Source organism: Muntiacus reevesi, chromosome 1 (genome assembly GCF_963930625.1).
Source record: "Muntiacus reevesi chromosome 1, mMunRee1.1, whole genome shotgun sequence".
NCBI classification, from domain to species: domain Eukaryota; kingdom Metazoa; phylum Chordata; class Mammalia; order Artiodactyla; family Cervidae; genus Muntiacus; species Muntiacus reevesi.
In genome coordinates this window covers 186,495,592-186,509,399 of record NC_089249.1, presented here as the reverse complement: position 1 = coordinate 186,509,399, position 13,808 = coordinate 186,495,592, and the positions used below count along the sequence as shown (strand labels likewise).

The 13,808-nt window shown below is 55.0% G+C and overlaps 1 protein-coding gene across 2 annotated transcripts; it reads right to left on the bottom strand.

Moving 5' to 3' along the window:
- Window positions 1–1,157: 1,157 nt before the first annotated feature.
- Window positions 1,158–12,807, bottom strand: RASAL3 (RAS protein activator like 3). 2 transcript variants are annotated; one of them, XM_065932032.1, is made up of 18 exons: window positions 12,769–12,807; window positions 12,294–12,628; window positions 10,112–10,242; window positions 9,881–9,959; window positions 9,713–9,774; window positions 8,877–8,947; window positions 7,995–8,121; window positions 7,809–7,907; window positions 6,822–7,364; window positions 6,340–6,484; window positions 5,944–6,088; window positions 4,614–4,850; window positions 4,325–4,526; window positions 4,101–4,219; window positions 2,682–3,072; window positions 2,236–2,393; window positions 1,681–1,744; window positions 1,158–1,553 (listed from the first exon to the last, which is right to left on the bottom strand). In XM_065932032.1, exons 2-18 carry the CDS (start codon window positions 12,613–12,615, stop codon window positions 1,410–1,412), a joined length of 3,039 nt encoding a protein of 1,012 aa, XP_065788104.1. In that variant the 5' UTR covers window positions 12,616–12,628; window positions 12,769–12,807; the 3' UTR covers window positions 1,158–1,409. The 2 variants fall into 2 exon arrangements, with proteins under 2 accessions (XP_065788104.1, XP_065788103.1); XM_065932031.1 differs by having other exon boundaries at window positions 7,809–8,121.
- Between the last annotated feature and the right edge of the window lie 1,001 nt (window positions 12,808–13,808).

Below are 13,808 nucleotides of genomic sequence, written 5' to 3'. Positions count from 1 at the left end.
CCACCCAGTCGATTAACCACCTAGCCATCCACCCCTCCAACCACCTATCCATCCATCCATCCATCTATCCACCCATCCATCCAAACACTCACTCAATGACCATCCACCTCCCATCAACCTACTCATCTATCCACTACCTATGTAAATACCTACTTATCCATACAACCAAGCAAGCATCCACCCATCTCTGCACATAATCCTTTCACCCAGTCACCCAAAAGTGAAGTCACTCAGCCATATCCAACTCTTTGTGACCTCATGGACTGTAGCCTACCAGGCTCCTCCGTCCATGGGATTTTCCAGGCAAGAGTACTGGAGTGGGTTGCCATTTCCTTCTCCAGAGGCTCTTCCCAACCCAGGGATGGAACCTGGATCTCCCGAATTGTAGGCAGACGCTTTACATTTGAATCACCAGGGAAGACAGTCACCCAAACACCTATCCATCAATTGCATGTTTGTCTTCTCCACTAGAGTGTAAGCTCCACGAATACAAGAGTCTGTCTGTGGAGTTCATTATTGTTTCCCCACTGCCCAGCCTGAGAGTCTCAGGAGACCTCAACAAATGTACATGCAATACATATAACTGCTTACTCGCTTAACTCAAATATTTATTTCCTACTATGAACCAGGCCTTTTCTAGACAGACATAGCCATCCCAGCTAACCACCTACTCAGCTACTCGCCTACCAGGGCAAACATCCAGCAAATGCTTAACCTATTCATCTGCCTATTGTCCTATCCACCCTAACTCTCACCCATTTACCCACTCATGATTCAAGTGCCCATTCATTTTTTCAACCACCACACACAGAGTTTAACCTTCTCTATATCTACCCACTCCTTCTTTCATCTGCCTCCCAGACTCACGCCCTCACTGAATCAAGGAGCCAGTGTTGGAACTGGAGTGCTAGGAAGATGCTCTCATCTGAGATCTGGAAATTAGTGGAGATGAGATCTGGGCTTTACTGAGAATCAACTGCTACCCCTAACAATGACCAATACCTTTTATCAAACACTTTAAACTATAGGTCTTTTACTGTATAAGGAACTTTAAATCCATTCTATAAATGAGGAGATCAAGGCTCTGAAAGTGAGGGACTAAGGTCACACGCTGGTGGAGAATCTCCCTGCATCGCCTCCCTCCCTTGAGACCGGCAATTAGGGGAGAGTTTGAGAGAGCTGGACTGAGGGGATGGAGTTTGCTTCCTGATTGGCAAAACTCAGGGGCAAAAAAACCATCGATTTTTACTGAAATCAAGATTTTACTGGGTAACCTGATAGTGCCAGACTGTTTGGCACCGACAGCTCCACTCCCTACTGTAGGCCGCGTGGGTTTGAGGCAGGGGGTGGACAGACCCCTTAGACGGCTTTCTCTCTGCTCCCAAAGCACGTTGGGCCGAGTGGGCAACTCAAGTGGTGTCTCCGTTGACGCAGGGAGATTTGAGGGGCAGGGGCTGGCTCTGGGACTCCGATGTCCTGGGAAGAAGCTGCAGGTTCTGGATGGTATCCTTCAGCTGGGCCTGAGTACTCTCTATCTCAGCCAGTCGGCACTCCTGGGGAGGCAGCGGCAGTGGATTCAGAGCGGGGGTGGGCGGGGGGGGCGGGGAGGGCAGGGTTGCATCCCAACTCGTGGTCCCTCACCCAGCCTAAATCTGTCCAGGGCTCGGCCATGGGTCTCACCAGACTTTTCAGCCTGTGGCCCTCATTGGTTGGAGGATCGCACCCTGGATCCAACTTTGCAGTCCTGTAGGGATAACGGGTGAATGGAAAGAGTCAGAGGCTGAGGGACTCCCCTAGAGCTCCTGGCTGGAGTCAGGGACTCCCGCGCTGAGCTTGAGATGGAGGTGGGGTTTATCCGGCCTGGGGGTGGGGCCTAGATACGTTTGAAGAAGGGGCTGAATTAGAACCTGGACTGGCGGCGATTAAAGGACCAATCAACCAGTCCTGCGTGAGGTCGTGAGCAGGATAGGGCGGGCCCAGCCTAAGAGATAGCGGGTCTGTCCCAACTTGTTTGGAAGGAGCTGACTGAGGGACTGCACGAGAGGACCTCCCAGAGACCTCGGGTGGATGGAGGTGACCGAGAAGCGGGTCTTAGAGGTGTAGGGGCGGGTCTTACAGAGGGGGCGTGGCCGTGCCAGGCGTGATTTGGGTGGACTTACTGGGAGGCGGGGCCTGAGCCGATCTCTCTTTAGCAAGGCCGCCTGGGGCGGAGCTAATAGAGAGGGCGGGGCTTACCCTCCTCGGAGCCTGGAATCCAGGAGCTGAAGCTGGGTCCGAAGCTGCTCCTGCTGCTCGCTCACGGACCGGATGTGGGTGCTGAGTGACTCCACGAGGCCGGACAGCGCCTTCAGATCCTGACGCAGGGCAGCCACCTCGCACTGAAGCTCCGCCAGCTGTGGGGAGGGAGCAACTGTAACCTGAGCCACTGTCCTGCCCCTTCTCCCCACGGACCCTGACTGACCTCCCTGTTCCCCTTCGCTCTGCCTCCTCACCGCCCTGCCTATAGGGTAATGACGCTCAAATTGTACAGAAGAGGAAAACTGAGGCTCAGAGAGGGTTGGGTTAGGCTTGAATCACACAGCACGGCAAGCTCGGTGTTTGAACCGAGACCTGCTTATCTTTCAGTCTTTTTCCAGTCCTGTCTCCCCACTCTATGCGCGGAACTGAGCTGTACACCTCACCTTGCCCACGGGTCGGTGGGTGCCCAGCGCCTGGTCTTTGTCTCTTGGCTGGTCCATCTGGCGCTGCCAGGGCACCGACGGCTTCCGAGGCAGCGATGCTGAGGCTCCAGTCCAGGGCCGGCCGCGGGGCGCCGGTCCCACGTGGAGGGAGCCTTTGGGTCTCGGCCGCGGTCCGGCAGACGGGCGGCGGCGAGCGGAGCGGCCAGCCGGGACACTCTGCGTGCGCTGTACCGGCCGAGGCAGCCGCGGGGGCTGTTCCTCCTCCAGCCGCGGCCGGGCCCAACTACCTGCGCCGTGAACGCTGCGCAGGGACTGACTCTTGGAGATGAGAGGGGTGTGCTTGGGGAGGTCGCGCGGGGCCAGAAAGCCAGGCTTCTCCCCTGCAGAGATGCTGGGGGTGGGATGGGGAGCTCAGACCTTCCACCGGTTTCTGAGCTGACCCCACCTCTACCTTCCAAAAGAAATAACTCCATCCCTGATCTTTTACTTCTCTGCAAGCCCTGTGACTGAAGGGATCCCATTTTGACTTGTGATCCTGTTCTGGACTTCCGATAATACTGTCCCTTCTATGACTTCAATCTAACCTTTGATTCCTCTCTAGCCTTGTCCCGAAGCTCTGACACAGTGTTACCCTTGACTTGAGCCTCTGTGTAATTCTCTACTTCCAAACTGCCGGAGCTTGTCTGCATGCTAAATCACTTCAGTCCTGCCTGAGTCTTTGCAATCCTAAGGACTGTAGCCCACCAGGCTCCTTGTCCATGGGATTCTCCAGTCAAGAATACTGGAGTGGGTTCTCATGCCCTCCTTCAGAGAATCTTCCCAACCCAGGGGTCGAACCTGCGTCTCTTACATCTCTTGAATTGGCAAGCAGGTTCTTTACCACTAGCACCACCTGGGAAGCCCACGGGAGCTCGACCTCTGCTCAAAACTGTACCCTCTTCCTTCCCTATCTGACTTCCTCTTGTCCCCAACCTCTGACCTTCAACTGAACCTGTCTCTGCCTTCTGAAAAAACATGATCCCTGACTTCTGACCCCCAAAATGACTCTGCCCTTAAACTTTGACCCCATCTCCCCCTGGGCCTGACCTGAGATCTGCCCCTCATTGCTGAAAGTGACAATGTCACTTTCTCTCTCTGACCCTAGATGTGACCTCTGCAATGTCTAATCCCCACTTCAGATTCCAATCTGACCTGATGCTCCACTCTCTGATGGCACTGTTAGCCTCTCCCTGACCCCCGAGATGACCCTGTCTCCAGCCTCTGACCTCCATCCTACAATGTCTCTGATGATGAACATGACCCTGTCTCTGACCCCTGAGATGATCCTGCCTTCACCTCTGACCCCGTGCATGCCTTTGGCCTTTCGCCTACTCCCACCCATCAGAACTGGATCAGGTCAGACTCGAGGCAAGTAGTTACCTGGAATGGCCCTGGGTGCGGGGTGCTGGAAGACACATTGGCACAGTCACAGGTACAGGTCGGCCCTCTTCAATGGCATGCAGGATAGTGGGTAGCGGTTCCAGGTTGTCCCGGGTGGCCTAGGAAAGCATGCAGGGAGGATGCTGAGCAAACTCTCCAGGACCAGAGACCCCTACTCTCTTGCCTCCCTACCTCATGTTCTGGGCTCTGTTCTCAGGCCACACCTGGTCAAGTTCAGCAAAGATGGTACAGAGCTGGGCATGAAGGACTGCCAGCTGGAGGGCCAGGTCACTGCTGCCCTGATAACCACTGGGTGCTGTGTCTGCATCCACCGTGGCCACTTGGTCCAGGAAATGTTGCATGGCAGGCCCATGATCCTCCAGAAAGGTATTCATGAAGCTCATGTAGGCTTCCTTCTCACCAAACCTGCATCAGAGCCCAAGTGGGTGGGTCAGGTCCAGCATCTGCCACCCCCACTGCCCCAGTGTGGCTACTCAGCCTCCCAGCACCTACGGAGCACAGTTGGCAAGGTTCTGGATGACCTTGGCGATCAGTGTGAGGGTGCGGGCTGGGCCAGGTGCCGGGTGCTCTGGTGCTAGGCCGAAGAGGCTGGGTGACAGAATGGCAGGACACAGGAGCCGCAGAAAGAGAGAAGCACACACCAGTCGGGGCCCCAGAGCCTCAGAGCCACGTGCCTTGCATGCTTCTCGCCAGCCTGAGAACACAGTGCCCAGCTCTGCTGGGAACCAGCTGGGAGAGAAGAGGCAATAGTCAGAGGGGAAAGGTGTGAGCATAAGGTTCATGGATTATCGAAATCCTAAGGTCAGGGGTCACTCGACGCCTGCATGCTAAGTTCCAGGATAGAAGACATTGCGGATAATGATGCTTGGGGTTATAGGTCCCCTTGGGGTCAGGGCTTGTTGGTGGTGTACTCATTGTGGGGACTTCTGGAGTCTGAAATCTTAGATTTGTGGGTATAGGTTCACAGGAGGACAGAAGCCATGAGCTTCATGTCCAGCTGTAACTGGACATGAAACTGGGGTGCCAGACAGAGTACATAATATGAAGTAGTATAAGATTGGGTCACAGAGTCATCTAGATTCAGAAATCATGAGATTGATGTCCCAGGTGACATGGGATTAGGCACACAGGTTAACCTAGGGTCAGAGGTCAAGGCATTGGAAGCCTAGGAATTCCAGTTATATGAGATTTGGGATACAGCGTTGCTTAAGGTCAGGGATCATGGGATTGGGAGTATGGCATTACTGGAATCAGAGATCATAGGATTGAGTGAAAGTGTTAGTTGCTGAGTCCTGTCTGGACTCAGCAACCCCATGGACTGAAGCCTGCCAGGCTCCTCTGTCCATGGAAGTCTGGCAAGAATATTAAGAGTGGGGTTGCAATTCCCTTCTCCAGGGGATCTTCCCAAACCAGGGATCAAACCCAGGTCTTCTGCATTGCAGGCAGATTCTTTACTATCTGAGCCACCAGGGAAACCCTAATAGGATTGAGACCCTATGTTAGCTGGGGTCAGGTGGCATGGAATTAGGGTATGCGGTCACCTGTAGTCTAAAAGACAGAGAATCAGGTCCCATGTTATTTGGGGTTAGGTAGCATGACATTGGGAATGATTTGCCAGATTTAGCCAATAAAACTTTAGGATAAACAGTTAAATTGAATTTCAGATTTTAAAAAAATGAATACTTTTTTTTTTTTAGTATAAAAAAGTATGTCATAAATATGGTATCTCATTTAACTGGGCATCCTATATTTTATCTGGAAACCTTAATTTGGAGTCAGAGCTAGCATCGTGACTGAGAGGCAGTGGGGCCCTGACACTCACTTGTAGGAGTGGATGATGTTCTCAAAGACCTCCTTGCAGCTGTTTCGCAGTCTGCTCTGGTGCTGGGGCAGATCTGAGGCCGGGCATTTACTGGGGTCCACCTCACAGTCCTCGGTGGAGGCACAGAGACGCCGCACGACCTGTCCTGCGGTCCAGCACAACCAGAGAGGGCCTGAGCCATGACCACAACCCACAACACCCAGCCTCCAGCTCCATCTCCAACCTACCTCGGAGGCACCTAAAATCTTAGGGAACCTCCAGTTTGCGCCAGGATCCCAGCATCCCCAGGGCATCACCCACCACCAGAATCCAAGTTTACCCAAGGGTTCTCAGATTTCCCCTGGGTTGCCCTAGCAGGCTCAACTAAGCCTCTGATCCCTGCCCCACTCTGCTCACCCAGCGTCTCTTGGAGGTAATCCTGTGCCACCAGCTTCATGTACTCATCGATGGCCTTGGTGGCCAATGTGTTTTCCCGAAACAGCAGTGCCTCACGGCCTCCACTGCGTGCCAGCTCTGCGGTGCCCAGATCAGTCACCAGGGCCTAGGCATAGTGGGGTTACACTGCGCGCTGGGCGTGAACTGAATCGTGAGAATCCCTGCTCTTGGCGGCTCCCTCACCCTAGGGGCACAGGCCCTGCTCCTTGCAGCTGCTGTCCAGGCCCAACCCTCGATGCTGGGGCTCTTAACAAAACGGGAACCTCCCCATCAAAGCAGAAACTTGGGGCTCACAATGCAGAAGCTCAGTTCAGACCCCACCCCTCAAGCTGCCCGGCCCCTCGAAGGCACCACTCTGGTACTGGTCCCCGCCAACTCCCCCCTTGGAGCAGGCGATCGGTCAGCCCCTGGTCACCCGGGTTCGTCCCGTGGCGGCGCCGCACCTGAGCCCGGCCGGTGGCCCGCAGCACGCGCACCATGGCAGCGGCCAGCTCTTCCTTGGCTTGAGCGGACAGCGCGAGTTCGAGAGCCCCGCAGAGGCGCGCGTAGTGGAACGTGAGGAACTCTGCCAGCTCTTTGTAGCGCTCCGATGGCAGCACTCGCAAGCGCCGTGCCCGGATTCGTGCCCGCAGCGCCGCGCCGGCGGGCGCCCCGAGCAGCGGAAACCAGCGCTCCAGACCCGCGGCGGGCGCCCGGGGGACGCCCAGCTCTTCCAACGCCAACGCCACCCTGCCCAGCACCGCGTCCCCGGGGCCCGCTCCGCGTAGTCGCAGGGACAGGCGACGCGCTGGCGGCAGCGCCTCAAAGTGGAAGCGTTCTGCCCAGAAGAGCTGGCCCGGGCCGGCCCGCGGAGTCGTGCGCGCCAGCAGCGCCCCGTCCAGCCACAGCTCCGCGCGCACTCCTGGAGCCGCCGCCGCCGCCCGGGGCAGCCCCTTCACTTCGTGCACCCACACGCTCAGCCACGTCTCTTTCCGCTCCACGTTGTCCTGCGGACCAAAGCAGAGACAGGAGCGTGGCTTCCGGTGCTCCACATTGCGCACCAGAGGTGAAGCGCGGGGCGCGTGCTCCCAGGGCTTCGCTGGGCCTCTGGGGGAAGACAGCGGGACTACGGGGGTCCCACGATGATCCTATAGCTTTCCTGGGCCCTACCGGAGAGATCCGGGGTCCAGGGTATGGAGGAGCAACCGTGGGGTGGAAACTTGGCGACTCCCTGGGGTGCAAATAGGGCTTGGGTTGAATACAGTCCGAGCTGTGCAAGGGGCTGGTAATTTATGGAATCGGCGGAGGATCTCGGAATGGTTGCAAAAGTGTAGGAAGGCAGGTGTGTCCAAGGGGCAAAGTTTTGGCGCGAGTGGGATTTGGGTTGGGGGGAAGGGGCGGGGCCCGGACTGTGGGCGGGGCCTCCAGGTCTGACCTTGCGCACTACCGACCTGACTAGGCTGGAAGTGGCGACGAAGGTCCTCGATCCAGCGGTCTCTCTCAGCAGCGGAGCGACAGGAGAAGCAGCGACTCCCGCCCGCCCATGTTACCTGTTGAGGAGGGGGAATCCAAGAGTGCGGTTGAGGCCAAGGGTTGAGCCAAAGAGACAGGCGAGGTAGAGAGTTGCCTTTACTCACCTGGAAGCAGTGGGGCTCCTCCAGCAGGCTGGGGTGCAGTGGCCAGACCCGTACGTCCCGCTCGGCTCCGAGGTCCAGTTCGGAAATCGTGGCCAGCGATTCCCGGGAGCCCAGAGCACTGGGGGGCCTGGTGAAGGTTCACGTGAGCAAGCTGTCATTCCTAATGACTCCCTTGACCCCCGCAACCTGCCCTCTACAGCCCAAAGGGTGGAAGGAAGTTAGAGGGAACCTGAACCTAAGTTGGACTTGAATCCATCCTTTAGACACTTAATTCCTCACTGTCTGTACTCCAGTCACACTGGCCTTCTTTTTGTCACTTCATTCCTCCTCTTGACCTTTGCACTTGCTGTTCCTTCTGCCTGGAACGCTTTTCCTGTCATTTTTGGCCTGATTAGCTTCCATCTAGCCTTCAGATCTCCCGGAGGGAGGGAATGGCAAACCACTACAGTATTCTTGCCAGGAAAATCCCACTGACAGAGGAACCTGGTGGGCTACAGTCCGTGGCATTGCAAAGAGTCAGACATGACCAAGCGCACGTGCACGCACACACACACGCACACACGCACACACACGCACACACACACACGCACACACACACACCCTTCACGTCTCAGATCAAGCGTCCCTTTTTGAGACACTCACTCCCAAACCAAGGTGTAGACTCAGCTGCTATTTTAGAGTTACTGTGTCACACTCTGCCCCCACCCTTCAATGGAGGGCTGACTCCATGCTAAGGGTCCTTCAGTGGCTCCAGCATTGCCCAACAAGGGGCAGGACACAGAGGCCCACAGGGTATATTTGGTGAAGATCAGAATTACAGGCAGGAGGAATGGGAGGGGCAGTGTTGAATCCCAGCCCCTCTAGCTCCTCAGAGACCCTTACCCATCTCGGGAAGCACTGGCTCCTAGCTCTGACTTGGCCTTTTTCTTCTCTTTCAACCGCTTCAGCAGCCCCTGTGGGGAGGGGGATGTCAGCTGGGCAGAACCCTGTGTTCCCTTCTCAGGTCCTTTCCTCGCCCCACCCAGGATGTTCTGGAAGATCTGTTGATCTTGGGGGAAATCACAAGCTCAGACTACATTTGCAGGAGTATTAAAGGCAATCAACAGCTGCCATTTCTAAAGCACCAGCCATGGTGCTTTCCTGCATTCTCTCTGGACTTTACATAAACAACCCCAAGAAGGAGCTTCTCTCACCGGCTTCATTTGACAGATATGGACACTATGACCCAGAGAGGGTCAGTGACCTGGTCAAGATGGCCCAGGAGGATTTCCCTAGTGGTTCAGTGGGTAAGAATCCATCTGCCATTGCAGGGGACATAGCTTCCATCTCTCGTATGGGAAGATTCCACATGCTGCAGAGCAGCTAAGCCGGAGCATTGTATCACTGAGGCCAAGCTCTAGAGCCCATAAGCTGCAACTACTGAGCCAAGTGGTGATTCCTAAAGCCCATGTGCCAAGAGCCCACGCTCCACAACAAGGAAAACCACCACCATGAGAAGCCCACGCCCTTCCAGGAAGAGTAGCCCCTGCTCGCAGCAACTAGAGAAAGCCCATGAGCAGAAACAAAGACCCAGCACAGCCAAGAATAAAAATAAATTAAAAAATTAAGAAGTTAAAAAAAAATCCCAGGAAATTAATGGAAAAGATCACCCAGGAAAAGTCCTCCCTTTCACCTCTGAGGGCCTGAAATCTTTCCTCTCCCCTCCACCCACCACTTACCCGAACATTGTGGACCTGGTGAGGGCCAGCAGACTCTGGCTCTGTCTTTCCAGGGATCCGATCTGTGGTCAGGGGTGGAAGATTGGGGGGTGGGTGGAATCATCTTGGATTCTGCCCCACTTTCACAGGTTCCCAAATGCCCCAGCTCTCCTTGTCTCTCAAGCTTACCTGGATCCTTGAGTTTCTCCAAAGCCACTTGGATGTTGCTCTCGGAAATAGCGCTCCCCATCCCGGGCTGGCGAGGACCCTGTCCCCCAGCAGGAGTGGATGGTCAGAAAGCGGAAGCAGATAGACAGAAGGAGAGGCAGATGCCTTTCTGTTATACCCCTCATGCTTCCTTACTACTGTTCTCGCTCCCTTCCTTTCTTCCCCTTCCCTTGCCCGTTTGGCCCCTCTTACCTCCTCTTCATTCCCAAGCAGCACCAGCTTCCCATCAAGTAGTGTGAAGGCTTCGATGTTCCAGACGGGCACATCGGGGGTGGGAGCCTCTGGGATCTGTGCGGTCAGGGGCTCTAGCTCCGGCTCGGGCTCTGGGTAGAGGAGGAGGCACTAGGGACCTGGGAGTCCTTTCTTCTCCCTCAGGACAACCTTTCCACTCACCAAGGCTCATCAAGGGTTCCCTCCTAAGTGCCTCCTCTTCCCAACCCACCCAGAAGTCATGTCAAGTGCTGGACAAGCCTCCACACCTCTCTGGGCCTTGTCTCCAGTAGCCATGGGTAGTAATGGGTAGTGGATGCAGCCCCACAGACTATGTGCCCTGTACCATACTTACTACTCCACATTCCTTCTCTCATTTAATCCTCCAAAAGCCATTGAAAGGGCTATTATAACCCCCATTTTGCCAAGGTTGCTGCCATTGCTGCTTAGTTGCTAAGCTGTGTCCAACTCTTTGTGACCCATGGACTGTAGCCCGCCAGGCTCCTTTGTCCATGGAATTCTCCAGGCAAGAATACTGCAGTGAGTTGCTGTGCCCTCCTCCAGGGGATCTCCCTGACCAAGGGATTGAACTCAGGTCTCCTGCATTGCATGCAGATTCTTTACCACTGAGCTACCTAGGGAACCCCTTAACCACTGGACCACCAGGGAATTCCCTGCACTGGGCCTTGAAGAGCAGATTTGAGTTGACAGAGATTGAGGAGATGGTAGCATGAACAGAGTGATCAGGGTTTTCCAGCTGGCTCAGTGGTAAAGAACCTGCCTGCCAATGCAGGGGATGTAAGAGATGTAGTTTCAATCCCTGGGTCAAGAAGATGCCCTGGAGAAGGAAATGGCAAGCCATGCCAGTATTCTTGCTGGAAAATTCCATGGACAGAGGAGCCTGGTGAGTTACAGTCCATGGGGTCACAGAGAGTCGGAGATGACTGAACAATTCAGGCACATGTGCGTGCACGTGCACACACACACACACACACACACACACACAGCTTGAGCAAAGGCTGGCAGCTGGCACGTGGCCTGGTCCAGAGAAATAAAGGGAGGGGTAAGGAGGGCTTGGAGGGCTTAAAGGCTGGAGGGGAAGGTTCAGGAAGAGATTAGCAGAGCCTTGTGTGTCAGTTAGAGGAGATGGGGATTCCTCTTAAAGGTATTAAGGAGCCATGGGAGGTGTTTGACTAGGGGAAGACTATGTGGGCTCGTCAGAGAGCTCTCACTGGATGCTATGGAGTGGGCAATATCTGATACCTTGGAGGGGACTGAAGGGATACTTCTGCACAATGGGGATATGAAAAATGAGAATTAAATGACCTTTCAGAAATGGGAGGACTGAATCAACCCTCCCAGAGGACCCGTCTGTCCTACTGTTTTACCACCAGGGGAATAAGCGATAACTCCACTGGCTAACGGATCACATAAAATGTGCTGAGTCCCAGGCATTCCTGAGCTCCGATCCTCCTGGTATCCTTTACAATTCTGGATCTCTCTGTGTGACTCTTGGCCCCATCTGTCATCTCCTTATTTACTTGTTTACGGTCTGTCACACTCGCTGCACCACGAACTCCATGAGGCAGGCAGTTTCATCTGTTTTGTTCCTGCTGTGTCCTCACTGTCTAAGTCAGGGCAGTCCTAGGACACAGCAAATGCTCACAGACCTCTGTTTGAATGACCGAATGAATGAATGATACAGCCTTCAGGATAGGAGTCATGATTCCAGTTTAACTTGTGGAGAAACTGAAGGTCAAGGAAGAGGAGATACTAAGACATTGAGGCGGGAGGGCAGGAGAGTAGGAGACAGCAGAAATGGGCATCCAGGCAGGAGAGAAGATGCGGGGGCCACTGAATATGAGGAGAGACCTACCGGGGCCAAGAGCCATTTGGCATCTGGACAGTGCTGCCCCATCATTCTGTTCCCTGCCCCTTCCCCTGGCTGGACCCCCAACTCACAGGTTCCTAGCCACTCCCACCATGCCCAGGCCCCTGGGGTGAGGGGGAAAGAGGGAAGAGGGCAGCCAGCCGGGCCCCCAGCCACTTCCTGTTGGGCTTTTGCACTCCCCACAACTTCCTGTGTCTGTAAGGCTGATGCTCCGGAGGCAGACAAAACCTCCCTGCATCCGGGCCTCCCAGCCTGGGTGGGGGAGCCACGTACCTGGGTTTTCTGGCTCCGGTTCTGAATCCAGCGGTGGGCTCTTGTTTTTCCCCCAGAGGCTCTTGGATATTTTAAGGCGGCTCGTGCGTGATTCCTTGGGGGGCGCGGAGAGGACGCGACGAAACAGCGAGCGAGGGGCCGGCTGGCTGCTGGCCGTGGTCTCCTGGTGGCTCTGTGCCCTCCCCCATGCTGCAAGGCGGCCCCAGCGGAACCCCCCAGTCCCCTTCTCCCCACCACCCCCTGAGTGCCAGCGGTAGGAGGTTAGAGGGGATGGGGCTGCAGGCTGGGTTTGGGAGGCCCGGCTTGGTGAAGGTGGGTCCATGGCCGAGATTCTCCTGGGGGAATGAGAGGGTGATAATTCTGTCTGGTGTCTGCCCCCCGGACAGGGTTGTGCTGTCTTCATATCCACCTCCTCCACTCTCAGCTCTGCCCCCAGGGAACCCCCTTTGGGGGCAACACTCACTCCCTCTCTTACCTTGATTTCCTGACCAGCCTCAGGATCAGCAGCCGTCTGCACCCTGCCGGGCTTCCTCCGGCTGAATGCTACTCCACGTGACCCTGTCTGTCCCACCCCACCCCACAGTCAGGCTGGGAGGGCACAACAGGGGGCAGGATGCTAGCGAAGAGGAGGTGATAGAGCAGGACCCAGAATCTCTCAGTGACTGGGAGGCAGCCCATGCCGCTCTTTGAGCCTCAGTTGTCTTCTCTGCAAAATGGGTACATGTAGATCAAATGTTGAAACTCTCATCCACTGCTGGTCAGAACTCTCATCCACCGGCCCATCCAAGCTGGAAACCTGGTGTGATCTATGAGTATTGATCTCTTCTCTGACTCAGCAGTTCCATGTATTGGGTGTATATGGTAGGTAAACACCCAATAGACATGCCCACCAGCCCTATTCGTAGTGTGTGTGTGCGCTCAGGTGCTCAGTTATGTTCAACTCTTTGTCCTACTCCTTGCAACCCCGTGGACTATAGCCCACCAGGCTCCTCTGTCCATGGGATTTCCCAGGCAAGAATACTGGATCGAGTTGTCATTTCCTACCCCAGGGGATCTTCCCCATCTAGGGACCAAATCCAGGTCTCCTGTGTTGCCTGTATTGGCAGGTGGAGTCTTTACCACTGAGCCACCAGAGAAGCCCTTATAAAGACTGCATGCTTGTGTGCTAAGTCACTTCAGTTGTGTCCAATTCTGCAATGCTCTGTCCTTGGAATTCTCCAGGCGAGAATACTGGAGTGGGTTGCCATACTCTCCTGCAGGGGATCTTCCCCACCCAGGAATCGAACTCGTGTCTCCTGCATTTGCTGCACTGGCAGGCAGATTCTTTACCACTGCACTACCTGATAGCCCCTAACTGAAAACAGCCAACATGTGCTTATACAGTAGAATGGATAAATTGTGGTCTCTTCCCGTAGTGAAATATTATGTAGCAATAAGAATAATCGAACTCGGATGAATCACAAGCAATGCTGGACAAAAAAATACAAACAATGAAGACTAAACACTGTGTCTTTC